An 18,296-nucleotide genomic window follows, 5' to 3' on the forward strand; every position below is an offset into this window, starting at 1 on the left:
GTAGCACAGCGTGGAAACCGCTCCACTCATTTTGTCAACATTCCCACACAAGGGGGATAACTCCACGCGAACATTTGAAGGACAGAGTAACGGTACCTTTGTTTACTCCTCTCAGCCAATCACCGCACGGGAAAACGAACTGCTTGTCTCTCTTTAGCCCCGCCCCCTCTAACGTCCATCAAACAACACACAAAAAAAGAGGCGGGAATCCATCATTGGCCAGCGCGTGCGAGAAGCAGATTTGCAGGCAGGAGACAGCTCCCGACCTGCGCATTCGTGGCATAGGTTCAATAGTCGGCATTCCAGCAGACGGCCCCCAGCACACGTCCGTCATACCTCGGGACGCGGCCTCAACCACCGTCTCCACGACAACACAACCACCGTCTCCACAACCACGACAACCAAACCACAGCATCACCACACCGAACCACAGCGGAACTATTCCCCCAGCGTGAGTGCTCCTGGACTAGGAATGACCTGTGTGGATGTGATGTTCCAGCCGTTTCCCTCGGCCTTCCCGGCCTACCCCCGGGCCGCGTGCTCAGCGGATTTCACCCATGGCCAGGTAACACACTTAGATATCTCACCTATGCATACCTGTTACCTCAGAATTTATCTCACCTATGCATACCTGTTACCTCAGAATTTCTTCTCAATTTTTCCCTCTACATTCTACTCTTCCCCCATATCTAAATTCGCCATGTTGTGTTCAATCAAGCACTGACATATGCGGCAATACTGTGTCGGGTCTCATTAATCCCGGGTAAATATTCAACGGCGTTAAATGAGAGCCGACACCGTACCGATGCCAGCCTGTGTCGACAATTTGTCTACTGCGGGGATTAACGCCAACACTCTCACAGAGGCTGATTAATCTCCCGGGTTTAATTAGCCGGGATTATTTAATTGGTATTAATTACATGATAGTTATTAATTATGTATCACTTTAAATTTTATCCATACATTTTCTAAGGTGTATATTCTCTTATCTAGCTGTAGGCCCTACTCTGCTAAATTTTCGTTCAAGATAGGATCAATTTCATGTTTACGTTATTGTTGAGGAAATTAAAATAAATCGTAATTCTAAATGTAACACAAATCCTAACTCTAAACCGTACCTTCGAAGTAAACCAAACCATAGCTTCAATTCAAACTGCCCAAAATCTTAGAACTAAACCCACATTGTTTTATCCATTGTCCGCAAGTAAAATTTTTTTTCAAAACAACATTCCAATTAAAATGAAAGTCTTCAATGAATAAAATATCGCTAGAAGTACAAATCTCAGCAAGGTATTCTCAATTTACACAATTTGTATGCCGTATAGATGCCAGATAGTTTAATGCATACAGTGTAAAAAAAATTAGTCCCACGTATGTGATGCTTAAATCTTCAAACTGTCCGTTATAGATCGAATCATTAATGACCAGCACACAGAGGCGTAGCGAGGGGGGGGGGGCGGGGGGACATATTGAAAGTTTGAGGGGGGGGGGGGGTGCAAATGAAAAGTTCGAGGGGGGTGCAAATCGAAAGTTTGAAGGGGGGGGGTGCAAATGAAAAGTTCGAGGGGGGGGGGGGGGTGCAAATCGAAAGTTTGTCCCACCGGACGCCTCTGCCAGCACAAGAGTTTTAAGGGTAGTCCCAGAGCTAAAAATACACTTAACCCACACGCAACCAATACGGTTGTAACTTAGCCGAGCAGTTGTTATGTGAAATGTAAAAACTAAACCAAAAAATTGAATAAAGTTTTATCGGAGGACCGCGCACGTACATCTTACTCACGCTTTTACTCGTTGTATGGAGGGTGACACCCAGCTTAAACACTTATCCCATCCTGAGCTTAGTCGATCCTTATCTCAGCTTATCCTAAACTCACTTTATCTTAAACTCACTTTATCCTAAACTCAACTTATCCTAAACTCACATTATCCTAAACTCACTTTATCCTAAGGCCACTTTATCCTAAAAGTCACTTTATCCTAAACTCACATTATCCTAAACTCACATTATCCTGAACTCACTTTACCCGAAAGTCACCAAAACTCTAAACTCTCCCTATTTATGTAGAACTACAACCATTACATCGTAACTAAACCTTACCTTAACTTTAATGTATTTCACTGTTTTTGCCAGGAGTTAGTATAGCTAATCTTTACACAGTAAAATCGCCCAACAGATTTTGTCACTCGCTTTAATATTTTATTGTGTCATATAGGCCTACTCCCACCAGTCAATGAACAACCAGTTCAATCTAAAACGTTATTTTAATTTTTCATTAGTGTTATTAGTTTTTGGGTTTTATCCACCTATTATAAAAGTATCAAAACATCTGATCAATTATGAATATTTATTCGGCAATTTAATATCTCAGATAAGTCTCAACTCGACACCCACCCAACCTAATCATGCAGAACATTCCATAGAGTTCAGAGGTCATCGGGGGGTCTCAAACATTGTTTAACTAAAGCTGGCTTTTTTATTGCATGTTTATAGAGGTCTAATAATTAAGGAAACCATATTGCGAATCGCCGTGTTAGAAAATGCGTATAAAATGCATTGAAGTTCCATTCTATTAAGTTGTTGGATTCACTGAGCTATAGAACAACTGGTACAAAATTGTAACTTTAGCAAATGGAGTTTAAAAAAAAAATTACTCTATAAAGCCTCTTTTAACTCATTCTTCTTCTTCTTAGTTCTTATTTGTAATGTTCGACAGGGTTTCGTATCGCGTTTAAAGTATTACGTGTCAACTTTTTTTTGCGCCTTATAGACCGTTGACTCCGATTTCAGCCTGCTTTTTCTTTTGGATTTGCTTCCATAGCCTTTGTCCACTAAGAACAAACTACAAGGCAGCAGTTGTTTGATTTTGGAGTTGTCTCTCCTAGATGGCTGCTTTCCCGAGCTAACGAGCCTCATCTGCCAGTGGGTTCGAACTAGGGACTTTTTCGGTTTAGCAAACTCATTCATTAATTAGTTGTACTATTTAATATAATATATAAAATATATAAAAGTCATAAAGCTTCAAATAAAGAACAAAAATGGACAGGCAAGAGTTGAAGCGTAGCTAGGGTGAGGCGGCCGCCCCGGGCGCCGACCTTAAAGGGGCGCCGAAAGGGGTAGAATTTAAAAAAAAAACATTAAATAAAAAACAAACACTTTAAACTGAGGTATTGAATTATACACCGTCAAATTGTGGCACCTAAATAAAACTAGTGACTGGTAAAAAGCGCCACCAACCGTTTCACCTGGAAAGTAAGGGGGGTGGGGCGCTTTTTGACTAACGGATAAATATATTATAAATAGGAGGGGGCACAAAATTGATGGTTCGACCCGGGCGCCGATATGAGTAGCTACGCCTTTGGATTAGAGTTCTGCCCCACCCTATAATACCATGTGAGAATCCTTGCTACACGCGTACATGTACTCGCTGCCAGTGTTTCGTGCTTCTGAGTAGCGTCCCCTTTGTTTACATTAGCAAGTTATTTCCCATGACAGTGACTGTACGTCAATATCAACATACAACGCTAGACTGGCGTCTGTACTACTCACCACAGCACGTGAGTGATATATCAGAGGTCGGGGGGGGGGTGTAGGTCAGAGGTTATCAGGACGATTGTATGCTCCTCGTGTAATGGAGCTAATAATAGAAGGACAACAAAAACCAACTGCATGAACAGGCGTTCATTTGTTTACTTCTATATAAAGACTAGTTTAAATCTCGATTTGGCAAGTCTATGATACGTCCCTGAGCCTAACCAGTTATTTTGGGTACCCATTAGCAAGTAAATATTTACATTTAGAGAATGATAAAAAGACGTGTAAATATTTACACATAAATAATGATAAAATAGATGTTAAATCTTCACATTTACGCAATGTAAGAATGTAAATATTTACATTTACACAGTGTTAAACATAATTTAAATCTTTACATTTACACAATGTTAAATAAGAATGTAAATCTTAACAAATACACAATGTTAAATAAAATTACAACCTTTGGATATTTCCTATAAACATTATAACCCTCTAAAATATTTATAATCCAATATTTCTTCTAGAATTTATAACCAGCGAATATTTTCCATAAAAACATGTAACCTGCGTATATTTCCCCAAAAATCTTTAACCTTCGAAAAGTTTCCCAAAAGGTTGCAATTGTTGAATACCTCCTTTCAAAACATATAACATAAATCTATAACTTGTAACTGTCTCATGAACAAACTTCGAACCTGTCAATTTTTCTCGTCTCCATGTCTCTCCTGTAAATGTTTCTCCTGTCAATGTCTCTCCTGTCAATTTTTCTCATGTCAATGTTTCTCTTGTCAATTTTTCTCCCGTCTATTTTTCTCCTCTCAATGTTTATCCTGTCAATGTTTCTCCTGTCAATGCCTCTCCTGTCAATGCTTCTCCCCAGAGTTTGTCCAGAATGCAGGAGCCTCTCGACCTCGGGTCCACCACCTCGTCCCTGTCGTTGTCAACATTATCCTACCCAGCATCATCGCTGCTGACCCCAGCCTCCTCGGGTCCTCCATCCGGTCCCCTCCTGTCCTCCTCCAACCCCTCCTCCCCCTCCTCACCCACCCCGACCCACGTGAAGGAGACCAAAGACGGGGAGCCCCGCGGTGCCCAGTACCTGGCCAACAACTGCCTTCTGCTGACCTACGTCAGTGGTGATGCCTCCACGCTCGTGGACGACCACTTCACACGTGCACTTAATCAGACCAGCGGATATGACTCATCGGACGGACACTCTGGTACCAGGACTAAGTCGGCGCCACATAAAGGTAAGCACGGTGGGAAGGTATAAGGGAGGGGGAGGGGGGGTATCTAGAACTACTTTCAGCATCACACAAATATTACGCACACATCCATAGTTTTTATATTGGTGGTCTAATACTAACACCAAACGTTCAGTAACATTCTAAGCAGACTTTTATGAAACTACTGGCAGTTTGAGACAACGATTTTTTTAACAGCAAAGGTCCCATAATATTAGGACCTCAAATGGTATATAGCTGTACAAAGATGGTCGAATCAGGTCCACCGGTCTTCTGGACATTACATTCATTAAAATATTCAGTTTATACGGAAAATGTATAGCCCACTGTAATCATTGCCACCACTCCTACCCCCCCCCCCCTCCTCTCTAATGGGGGAAAAATGTCCATAAAAAGAAGGCAAGGCCGACCTTGTAAGATTGATTTGTACAAAAGAAAACGTTTGATAGAGCACTAAAAGTTTTTGGTAACCTTACCTAACATGGGCGTGTGCGAGACTTTTTTTTTGGTTCCCAGAATAGGCACAAACAGAAAACTGCGCAACGAAAAACTGCATAAACAAAAAAAATACACAAATACAAACTAATTATACTAATACAATTTAATTTGTTATATTTCGTGGCAATGTGTTTTATTATGCTACAATGTATTTTAAGTCTTTCTTTGCCAGTGTCTATAAATGTACCACCTAAGAAAACAAAATGCGCAGTTCTCTGTTGCGCAGTTTTCCGTAGCGCATCTTTACGGTCATCTTTTTTTTTACATAGTGGTATGTGACCCTCTGAATAATAGATCGAATTCTACAGTGACCATTGATAGCTAGGCCCAACATCTTGCCCTTTTGTTAAGCACAATCAGAATCGCGTGGTACCCGTAATACAACATCTACGCGAGGATTACGTACCGTGTTTCTTTCAGGAATTTTTCTAAGGGAAAGAGTGACTTTTAACTTTCAGTGGGGTGGACTTACATTTCCATGGTAAGGTGGACACTGTTTAAAGTAAATATTTTCCATAGGCTTATACATTTTTTTTTTAGAGTGGGGGGTGGGGGGAGGGTGAACTTGTTCTAGGAAAGAGTAAACGTGGGGTGTGGGAGGGAAGGAGGGTACAGCAGAAATTCAGATAACGTGCAAGACAGAAAAGACATTTAAAACAAATGATAATTTATTTCTATTTACCGGCGATGGCCATGCTGATGGTAATAATTAAACGGTCATACAATCGTTCACGTCTGAGGCTCCAGCAGTAAATGTAATGGAAACGTTCTTCTGATGTACTCGGGGTGGGGGAGGGTGGGGAGGGGGGAGTTGATCGTTCCAATGGTTTCCTTTGTCTGAGCCTACAGATCTACATATCACAAGTTTTGACTAGCATCAGATGAGGCTAATGAACGAATACATCAGGCTAGGAGCAATACAGTGCATCTACACAACAGGGGCAGACTACTCTCTGTTCTAGGGAAGACTACTCACTGGGACAGATTATCCAAAGAGACAGACTACCCACAAAACAATGGCTGACTACCCACCAAATAAGGGCAGACTACCCACAAAACAAGAGCAGACTACCCACAATACAAGGGCACACTACCCACAAAACAAGGGCTGACTACCCACAAAATAAGGGCAGACTACCCACAAAACAAGAGCAGACTACCCACAAAACAAGGGCACACTACCCACAGAACAAGGGCTGACTACCCACAAAACAAGGGCACACTACCCACTAAACAAGGCCAGACAACCCTCAAAACAAGGCCAGACTACCCTCAAAACAAGGGCTGACTACCCATGAAAAAGGGCAAACTACTCAAAAAATTACGACAGGCAACCCACAATTCAAGGGCAGACTACCCATAACACAAGGGTAAACTATTAGTACAGACTACCCACAATTCAAGGGCAGAGCTACCAAGGGCAGACTACCCACTAGACAGGGACATATTACCTTTGTTCTAAGTCTTTTTGTTTTCATTTCTTCGACTGAAGTGAACTTCAGGCAATGTAGCGTGTACAGTACCCACTGGGGGAGGGGGGGGGGGAGAGAGAGAATTTCCACGGAAGGGAGATGCGCAGGTATAAGAAAGAATTGAGATAGTAACTATAAATGTCCGAATGATATAAGGGCTTGAAGAAAATACTCGCATAAAGAAAAGGGGGGGGGGGGGAGCAAGGAGGGGGAGGAACGATGACATCTGAAATGAGGTGTAAGCAAAGGGAGGGAGGAAGGGAGGGAGGGTGGGGAGGGAGGGGGTGTGGTGATGATGATTGGACAAAATGAAACAAGAACGAGATGGTAAAAGATTGATGGAAATCTCCTGATATCTAGTAGGGGTGAGGGGGGGGGATGAGACGAGGCTTGAAATACACGCGTAATTACACTGCTCACCCGCAACCCTCGTCTTAACCCCAACCACATCATCCCCCCTCTCCCCAGGGCCCGGTACACCCCCCACCCCCGTGTGTACAACACGTTCTCGGTTGTTTCCCCTTGGTAAGGTATCAAGCACAGTTGTAGTGGTAATACAAGGGGTAGATTACTCTGGTTGATTGCTGACAAGCGCTGAAGAGCGGAAAGATGGGAGACCACTTAGAGAGACAAGAGTTAAGACAAGCGCAGTTCCCCCACCCCCACCCCCTCCAGCATCAGGCTTGGTGAGCTGATTGGTCTAGTCTAGAACCTCGTCAAGTGCTGCACAAGTAATTGGGATATGCTCTTTTGTTAAGTAATTGGGATATGATCTTTTATTAAGTAATTGGGATATGATCTTTTGTTAAGTAATTGGGATATGATCTTTTGTTAAGTAATTGGGATATGATCTTTTTTAAGTAATTGGGATATGATCTTTTGTTAAGTAATTGGGATATGATCTTTTTTAAGTAGCTGGGATATGATCTTTTGTTAAGTAATTGGGATATGATATTTTGTTAAGTAATTGGGATATGATATTTTTTTAAGTAATTGGGATATAATTTTTGTGAAGTAATTGGAACATGATCTTTTGTTAAGTAATTGGAATATGATCTTTTGTTAAGTAATTGGGATTTAATATTTTGTTAAGTAATTGGGATTTGATCTTTTGTTAAGTAATTGGGATATGATCTTTTGTTAAGTAATTGGGATATGATCTTTTGTTAAGTAATTGGGATATGATCTTTTGTTAAGTAATTGGGATATGATCTTTTGTTAAGTAATTGGAATATGATCTTTTGTTAAGTAATTGGGATATGATCTTTTGTTAAGTAATTGGAATATGATCTTTTGTTAAGTAATTGGAATAAGATCTTTTGTTAAGTAATTGGGATATGATCTTTTGTTAAGTAATTGGAATATGATCTTTTGTTAAGTAATTGGAATAAGATCTTTTGTTAAGTAATTGGGATATGATCTTTTGTTAAGTAATTGGGATATAATCTTTTGTTAAGTAATTGGAATATGATCTTTTGTTAAGTAATTGGGATATAACCTTTTGTTAAGTAATTGGGGTGTGATCTTTTGTTAAGTAACTGGGATATGATCTTTTGTTAAGTAATTGGGGTGTGATTCTTTGCATTTAACCTCATCAAACTAGAGCTGATTGTGGGGCGATATGTCAGCTTGATACAGGGACCATTCTCCACAGTTTCACGCTGTGTTTACTTCAGACATTTATTTTCACGAATTAAAAAATCCGACAAAATCAGAATAAAAAATAGTTTTCATTATAAGTAATGTTAAAACTTTAAAAACAAATAATGGCATTGTTGGATGAAGGTACGGAGAGAGAGAGAGAGAGAGAGAGAGAGACCGTTAAACAATAACGTTCAGCTTCAACTTTACGGTCGTGGTTTCTTTATTTGTTTATACTAGAAGCGCCGGTTTTTTACTTGCACATACCGATCTAGTTTATGTGTGTGCCGGTATTTTATCATGTAGATCAACAATCTCTTACTTCAACTATCATTTTCAATTGGGGTGGGGGGGGTGGCTGTCGTTAAGGCTGACTGAAAAAGATGACACCTCGCCAGAAATCTTTGACGGATTTCTAAAAGAAAGAAAAAAATCAACATGCTCTAAAAAAACAAGAAATAGTCGGTCACCTTAAGATACATACGTCATCTTGGATGAACTGTCGTACATACTCTAAGACAGACAGAGAAAACAGACAAACAGACAATTGGAGGAGAAAGCAGACAAAAAAAAAACAACACACAACTATTCTGATGTATTGTTTATGTTGTGAGTACAACATCTCGCCAATAGATACGACAGATAAACTCGCACAAAACAATCGTAGACAACTCCCCATCACACAAAAATGTCGAGCGACAAAAAAAAATCTGAGTGGATGCTTACAGGGGGGAAAACCCATCCGTGACCGGGTTACTGGGGGCATGAGAGTTATCTGTGGCTGCTAAAACAAAGGTTGTCTCCCGTGTACTGTGAGATCAGTGATGAAGTTGGGGAATTAAGGGGGATAATCGCCTAAGACGGTACTCATCTCATATATATATATATATATATATATATATATATATATATATATATATATATATATATATATATATATATATATATATATATATATATATATATGAGATGTATGAGAGTATAGAGAGGAAAGTAGTCTTGTGAAGGTCACTTACCCCGTTCCACCCGAAGCTCTGTCTACATGCTGTATCTTTGCTGGCCGTATTGCAACTGTTTTATTAACGTCCATTGACCGTATCAAACCAGTATTTCTTCTAGACTTTTTTCTCCGGGGGGGGGGGGGGGGGTTGGGCAGTTGATATTTTCGGGAGGCGAACTAAGTTTTCCGAGGGTGGGGGGGGGGGGGGGGGGGCGGCGGACACTGGAAAAAGTATGTTTTCTATATATATATTACATTTCGTTTAGGGGGACGTTAGACGTTAAAAATTGTTTAAAATAAAATAGATTACAATTATTAAAATATTTGAAAAGTTTAAAAAAAAATTTAAGAATGTAACTTGTAGACACACACCAAATTTGAAATCAAGGAAAATTTGATCAAGATAAATTAATAGGAAATATAGAATGTGATTAATAAAATTGTTGGAAACAGAGAAATAGACATTCTGAAAATAAAAGCAAACATACATGATTGAAAGTAAGATTTTTTCCCCTGGGTTAGCCTCATAAAATGAATGAAAGTAAGATTTTTTCCCGTGGGTTAGCCTCATAATATGAGTGAAAGTAAGATTTTTTCCCCTGGGTTAGCCTCATAATATGAGTGAAAGTAAGATTTTTTCCCCTGGGTTAGCCTCATAAAATGAGTGAAAGTAAGATTTTTTTCCCGTGGGTTAGCCTAATAAAATGAGTAAAAAAAAAAAAAAATTCCCCCGTGGGTATGTCTCGCATCAGGCATAACACCGCGTGATGCGAGTCTGTCACAGATTGTCTTGTGTGTGATACAATCTACGGGAATTCCCCGAGCATTTCTACAGCAAGGGATCAGTGACGTGGCATACATGCTTCGGTGCCACCAACATGTAAAGCTTGAACCAAGAATGGTCGAAGGTTTACCAATGAAGCAGGTGGAGTAGAGTTATTATGGCCGATCCTATCGAGAAAACACAAGAATTCTTATTGCCAACTGCTATTTAAACTATCATTCCAATGAATCAATGAGACAAGTTTTTGACTGACACACGGGGAGAGGGGGGGGGGGAGTGTCTTGATTTCTTTTATAGTAAACCACATGGAAGAGCCGTGACGTATTAAAAATTATTTTTTTCAAAAATCTTGTATTTATCTTTCACAAAGTAGTTGCAAAATGAAAATTACGTTAATCTTTAAAAATAGTGTTGATTTGTGTATTGTTTTAAATTATGTCTTGGGGAGGGCGTCTAAGGGTAGTGGAGTTTCAAACTAGGGCTATAAAAGTACACAGATCTACATAAAAGTACACAGATCTACATAAAAGTACACAGATCTACATAAAAGTACACAGATCTACATCAAAGTACACAGATCTACATCAAAGTACACAGATCTACATCAAAGTACACAGATCTACATTACCTTTTTGTTTACGTCACATTTGACCTGTTTACATGACCTCTGACCTGTTTTCCTTCTCCCCAGCGCCGACGCCCATGTCCGCGAGAAACCTGCCCCCCTCCTTCTGGAACAGCTCCTACCAGCCCCAGCCCCACCCCCACCATTTTCTCAGCCAGACAAGTCATCACCATGGCAACCAGCACCCTGGCACCAGCGGGGACGTCAACCCCTTCCACCCCGCCCACCCCTACCTGTCCCCGGCCCTGCACGGGCTGTCCAACCTCCAGCCCGACCCCTGGGGCTACAGCTTCCCATCGTCCGGCCCGGCCATGCCCTACCCACACAGACCAGTACCCTACGATTTGAGTTACCCGACGTCAAGTAGGTAAGTATCAGAGTTACGTTTACGTCTAGGTTTAGGTTTAGGGTTTAAGGTTTAGGGTTTAGGGTTTAGGAATTAGGGTTTAGGGTTTAGGGTTTAGTTTTTAGGGTTTAGGGTTTTAGGTTTAGGTTTAGGTTTAGGTTTAGGTTTGGGTTTAGGTTTAGGTTTAGGTATACGTTTACGTTTACGTTTACGTTTACGTTTACGTTTACGTTTACGTTTACGTTTACGTTTACGTTTACGTTTACGTTCACATCTATGGTTACGGTTACGGACACGAGCCACGAGTGACCTTGACCTTCTCTGTCCCCAGGTTCAGCCAGAACTACAGCAGCTTCCTCGTGCAGCCCTCGCCCATGCGCTCAGCCCAGTTCTCCGGCGTAGGCTCACACTGTGACGTCACGAAGGCCGCTGACCATTCCAGAAGCCGTTACGGCGACCACCGGTTGAGCTCGGACTACGCCTCACACCACGGCACTTTCTCTGGTCAGTGTCTGGCACCACGGGGGGAGGGGGGCAGTTTCTTATGGCGTTGAGAGTCAAAGTTGCTGTTTTACATTTAGCTGTTTATCAAAGTTGTCGTTTGCAACATTTAGTTTTCAATGCTAAATTAAATTTTCAATTTTCCTTGTTTAAGTCATCACAATTCTTACTAACTTGGCAATATATGTAATGTTACATCCGTTGTCTATTGTTTCGTGATGTTATACTCCTGTAACATTGTGTATCAAGAGGGGAAGGGCGTATCATTTCCTCTTCCCATTTTGTTTCTAGAGATTATGCCATCCTCCCACATCATGATGTTACACCCATCCCCCACATTATGATGTTACACCTCTCCCCACATCACGATGTTACCTCTCCCCCACATCATCCCCCACATCATCCCCCACATCATAATTTTACACCTCTCCCCACATCACGATGTTACACCTCTCCCCACATCACGATGTTACACCTCTCCCCCACATCACGATGTTACACCTCTCCCCACATCACGATGTTACACCTCTCCCCCACATCACGATGTTATACCTCTCCCCACATCACGATGTAACACCTCTCCCCCACATCACGATGTTACACCTCTCCCCCACATCACGATGTTACACCTCTCCCCACATCACGATGTTACACCTCTCCCCCACATCACGATGTTACACCTCTCCCCACATCACGATGTTACACCTCTCCCCCACATCACGATGTTATACCTCTCCCCACATCACGATGTAACACCTCTCCCCCACATCACGATGTTACACCTCTCCCCCACATCACGATGTTATACCTCTCCCCACATCACGATGTTACACCTCTCCCCACATCACGATGTTACACCTCTCCCCCCACATCACGATGTTATACCTCTCCCCACATCACGATGTTACCTCTCCCCCACATCATCCCCAACATCATGATGTTACACCTCCCCACATCACGATGTTACACCTATCCCCCACATCACGATGTTACACCCCTCCCCATGTACCCGCCATGTTTCCGTGTAACCACTTCCTCCCCCACATCATGATGTTACACCTCTCCCCACATCACGATGTTACACCTCTCCCCCACATCATCCCCAACATCACAATGTTACACCTCTCCCCACATCACGATATTACACCCCACCCCCACATCACGATGTTACACCCCACCCCCACATCCCCATGTACCCGCCATGTTTCCGTGTAACCACTTCCTCCCCCCACACGCCCTGAATTTATCCCGGCGTGTCTCTAGCAATTACAGCTAACAAGCATCTTCTTGTCTCTCCCTAGCCATCGACGCCGCGGGCTTGCAGGAGGCCACCAAGGATCTCTATTGGTTCTGAAGCCTGGACCGACGTCACGCTCCGGCCCGCCCCCCGGGACACGTTATGGTCTACACCCAGCGGTCCCTACGTTCTTCTCACCCAAGCCTCGGCTTGTCTACTCGACATAAACTCAACTGGGGTCTAATCACAGATGTTTTAGAACCACTGGTCTTATTTTACCGTAAAATAAAATCTGCCACAAGTAGGGTAATCCGCAATTATTTTTGTAAACAAGACATCTTTCAAACTAATGACATTGTGTCGTGTCTATATTTCTCCTGGGATACTAAAACCGTTAATTTTCGCTAAAAATTAACCTCGGCTGAACAGACACACTACTGACGGTAGAAGAGAAACATGACTAATTTGATTGGTTGAAATGTCCGGCGAGACCACTTCGGGAGCGTCACATGTGTTTTTCATTTGGTTTTCAAATAAAAGATACGAGCCGGCCCGCGGCATAACATACGCCGCTATTTAGTAGTTGTTTTTTCTACTTTTCAGTAATTCATAATTTGTAAATTCGACAGTACCAACGCTGCCACTGAAAATATTTCTTTAAAACACTATAAGTAGCTCGTTAAGGACCATAACCCCCCCCCCCCCCTTTCCTTTCCCCCTCCCCCCTACGTTTAAAATCGTTGGCTCTGCTTGTAAACATTTAGAGTGAACACAGCTCACTAAAACCATGTAGGGGTGGGGAGGTAGGGAGCGCGTTTGCAGCTTGTTTTCTAGCGGCTCCCAGAAGATAATTATATATATAGATTTTATGTGATTGATGCTATGTGGAGGCAGCCATTTTAATCCCGGCACGTGGTGTCTTGTACGGGCCAATCAACAAAATGTGATGACGAGGAACACACAAAAAAAAACGTTACCATGACGAGATCGCATGACATCTTATTACATTTTTACATCATAAATCAAAGATGGATGGTTTTGTACTGCATGAGACGTGTCCTACAACAACTGATGTTTTTTTGTGCTTTGATTTGACAAAAAATTGTTGCACTAACCTTAGCACACGCAAAATTAAAAAAAAAAACAGTGTTAACTCAGGTCTATGGACTTGGAAACCCAAATCATGTTTTATGTATTTTTATATTTGCAAATTGAATTGTACAAATTACAATGGATGGTGCTATCTAGTCATATCTTGTGAACAGAACAAAACATATATGCACACACACACACACACACACACACATATATATATATATATATATATATATATATATATATATATATATATATATATATATATATGTATGTATGTATATATATACATATAAACGATGTATTGTGTCTTAAATGATTTGATGAATGTGTGTGGTGTTTTATAAATTGAACAGAAAAATTCACGTTGTCTAGTAATATCCATGCAAGTGCAATCGTTGTAAAATAAAATAATATGCTTTTAATGTCAGACTTATTTACACATCAAGATGTATACATTATGATGTGTACAGCATGTTTTGCGCAATATGATGTTTACACTTTGATGTTTACAAAATGAATTTTTCAACATAATGTCTACAAATTGGTGTATACAATATGGTGTCTGTAAGATGGTTTGTATAACGTGATGTTTAAAACATGATGTGTATAATACGTGTTTTAGTTGTAATACAACAATTATGATATACGTGAAATGTGAACGAGGGAAGAATAGACCAGCCTTGATAAGGCATGTGTAAAGTTTCCTTTCGAACCTGACGGTCCATGGGGTAAGTAGAGTTCACCTGTTTCTGTGACCTCGGCATATGAAGGGAAAGTGTGGTCAGCACTATGCTCAACAGTCAAGTGAGCTTTCTTCTTGTGGGTTGGGAGGGGAAGGGGGGATAAAAATAAAAAAATTAAATTGTTTCTGCGCAGATGTTACTTGTTACATATTTCAAAAATGTGCTTTGAAAAATTTAATATAAATGATGTAATATTTTGTTGATGTTTGTAGATACAATAACACCTAACCAAGCCTGCACCTGTACATAATGCAATAACAATATTTCGTGTTTATAATTGTCTAAGTTTTTTGTAATAACAATATTTTGTGTTGATAATTCTCTAAGTTTTATGTAATAAAAGTTTCAAATATTTCTTCTCGTCATTCTTTGTTGTGTCATACAATGGAGACAAGCGAGTTGACGAGATTCCTTCCATAGTGTTGTTGTCATGGAATAAAAACGTGCTTTTTAGATTTAGACCGTAAAAAAAAATAAAAAATAAAAACTTAAGGCTAAAATTAATTTAGAAATTTTATATTTTTAGAATAAATGCTATAAAAGTTGCAAATCCAGAGAACTAGAAAATAATTTGTTGAGTTTAAGGCTACATTTCTATTTATTTTCATCAAGCCTAAGTTATAACCGGATGTTTCACTTTCGTAAGACAAATATTGATTGGCTGTACAGTAACTTAGTGATCGATAACTATTTGTTTACAAAACTTTGCAGATCAAGTTTTTAAATAACAATGCAAATTAAAAACCCCATGACCTAGTTTTCTATTTTTAGCTTACAATGTGTACAATAAAATTTTTGTCGGCCTATCCAATAGCAGGATGCCATTGTTTATGTCGCCATTACACGTGAAAACCAAATTGTTTTTGCTTTTTTTTTTAATTTTTATTTAGTTACCGAAAATATTAAAAACATCAAATACGTCCAATCTTTAGTAAAGTCCGAAAAAACCCAGACAGACAGGATGTTATAACCATATTAATTGTAACTACGCCGTGCAAGAATTTTAAATTAATTTATACACCTCTCAAATACCTTTGAGACTTTTCTCGCTTGTGTCCATTGAAACCTATAGAGGAGACACTGTATGGGGCAGTGCTTATGTACGCCAATTATTATTGGGAGATGTATACATGTGTATAACAAACAAGTGGTACAGTGTGCTCGAACGATAGGGCGATTGGCTGCTAACCTTAAAGTCTCGAGCTCGGAGTCCGTACGATGTCCCTGAGTCTACTCAGCGCCTTAGGGTACCTGACTCACGTCAGGTAAAGTAAAGACTGCTGAACACTCTATCCCTTTCATAAATCGAGGCCACTGAAACAGGTAAACTCTACTTCACATGCACAGTGGACCGCAAGGGTTCGAATGGGGTACTTTACTTTACTTCAGCGATATATGGAGAACTTAAAGATACGGACTTGATAATAATATTTTGGATGCTTTAAATGTATGAACTAAATTTTATTTAAAGAAAAGAATAAAAAAAATAAAGCAATATTCGAATGTAGAAAACATTTTTACTTATGCAACCGTAAAAGTGTTTATGGTTGTGACAAGAACGCATTAAACAATGACGTCACATCTCACATGTTTAAACTATGGAAAGAACACAACACTAATGGCGTCATCTTCCAATTTTAGAATATGAAAAAATGAACTATTTCACTCAAATATGGTTTAGATCTATAGATCTACTTATCAAGACGTACGCTGTGAAATGCATACAATTTTCTCTGCTTAAACTAATATAAATTACTTCAAAAAACAACATAGCTACCATTGAACAGCCGGGTTTTTAACGAAATCATTTAAGTCTCTTAATCAGCGTGTGCATTTAATATGGTGTTGTGTTGACTAATAATGTATACATTTGGTTTTATTTTTTCTAATAGGCATTAGTAGCCTATGTAATTTTAAATGTGTCGGATTTTTAGCTATTTCTTTGCTTTGTCACTAATATCGTTCAACGTGTAGTAAAGCACATAGCGTTTTGACCAAAACACTTTTTTTTATAAAATATTTTTCTCAAACAAGTATAACATTAAAATATCTAGGCCTATAATTTATGTGTAACGGGTACCGACTGCTAGTCTAGATCTAGAAGTCCTGAGTTGCTGGGGATTTTTCAATATCAAATGCAAAGCTCAGGCTAGGTGTGGGATAAAAATGAGGAATTATTTAAAACTTGATCACCTGAAAATGTATTGGAGACGATGACAACTCAAGCTACATCATTAAGTTTAATTTTTTTAAGATATTAAATTGCTTTGGTGAGGTTTTTTTTTTTTTAAAAAAAACGATAGCCATGACTGTATGCTTTCATTTATTCTCAAGAAGATTAATTTGATTTAAAGTTTGTTTTACAAAATGAAACCTAAAATATTTTAATTTTTTATTTATGCTGATTACTTTGGTTTGATTTTTTTTTTAAATTACCAAAATAGTTACAAAAACCGTAGGCTTTTATTTGCTTACTTTTGTCCAGAAAACAAAAATGGACAGGCCGGAGGTTGTTGGCCAAATTCCCCTCAACACTCTCCAACTATCACTGGCCCGAGTTAATTCCCCTTCCAACAACAACAACAAACACACAAAAACGGCAGAGAGAAGTATGTTGTGAATGTAACGGCGGCAGTTGCACTCGGCTTACATGATGTGTGCTTTGATCACCACAGCCGCGTCTTCCCCACCCCCAACACCGCCAGCAATGTAGCGACCCGTCCCCCTGACCCGCGCCTATACGCCTATGTCCTTGCCCAAAACTGGACCTGCACTTGTCGCCTCCCTTGACCTGATAGAATATGAATACCGCGGATGATTGAGAAATGATGAACAAGAAAAAGACGAAATGTTTGGATTTTTTTTTTGTTTGCCAGAAAAGAAACAGTCGTGGTTGAAGTTTGTGTATACAATATTTATAAAAATAAACTAAATGTAGCGTTTTAATTGAATAGTATAAACTTTCTTTTTTAAAATGAGAAATTCACATTTTTGAGTTTTGAAAATAGAACAATCTTCATTAACTATATGTATGCTATTTAAATTTTTCACATTATCCCTTCATTTGCCGAGGTCACAGAAATAAGTGAACTCAACTTCACTTGCCCCGTTGACCGTCAGGTTTGAAAGGGAACTTTATTACTACTTACTGCTATTTAAATTATTGCAAAAACGAAACATAAGTATATATTTGTATATAATATTTGTTACCACAGAAATCAACATTTTAGTAATAATTAGATAAAAATCATTGGAATAAAACGCTATTAAAATACTGAAATACTGCTGTCTGAGACCATCCTATTTTGTGAGACTTGACAATACAGGAAACCTTCTGTATGTCCTTTACGTGTGGGACGTGTATGATGACATACAGCTACCAGACGTCTAGATACAACATGTCGTTTATAATTAGCAAACCCTATTCCTTTCTAACGAAAATGCATTAATTAAATCGACAACACATGTTCAAACCCTTCCAGATTCAGATCGACTATATGGCCGCTTGTAAGATATTTATGTTAAAGTGATCAAATTAAAGTGACGCAATTATCAAAAGCGCAGAAATACTT

General features: G+C 39.7%; 1 protein-coding gene across 1 annotated transcript; it reads left to right on the plus strand.

The window, feature by feature from the left end:
• The first annotated feature begins 472 nt into the window (after nt 1-472).
• Nucleotides 473-13,038, plus strand: LOC131931372 (transcription cofactor vestigial-like protein 2). The gene is made up of 5 exons (XM_059288163.1): nt 473-565; nt 4,416-4,785; nt 10,866-11,166; nt 11,477-11,649; nt 12,948-13,038. Exons 1-5 carry the CDS (start codon nt 473-475, stop codon nt 12,998-13,000), a joined length of 990 nt encoding a protein of 329 aa, XP_059144146.1. The 3' UTR covers nt 13,001-13,038.
• Nucleotides 13,039-18,296: the final 5,258 nt, after the last annotated feature.

This window comes from Physella acuta, unplaced genomic scaffold, assembly GCF_028476545.2.
Source record: "Physella acuta isolate Inbredline_101_S28 unplaced genomic scaffold, ASM2847654v3 ptg001953l, whole genome shotgun sequence".
NCBI lineage: Eukaryota > Metazoa > Mollusca > Gastropoda > Physidae > Physella > Physella acuta.

Coding starts and splice junctions, on each gene's coding strand:
- LOC131931372 (XM_059288163.1), top strand. CDS start 473: ATGACCTGTGTGGATGTGATGTTCCAGCCGTTTCCCTCGGCCTTCCCG. Junction 4,786..10,865: donor TAAGTCGGCGCCACATAAAG/GTAAGCACGGTG, acceptor CCTTCTCCCCAG/CGCCGACGCCCATGTCCGCG. Junction 11,167..11,476: donor AGTTACCCGACGTCAAGTAG/GTAAGTATCAGA, acceptor CTCTGTCCCCAG/GTTCAGCCAGAACTACAGCA.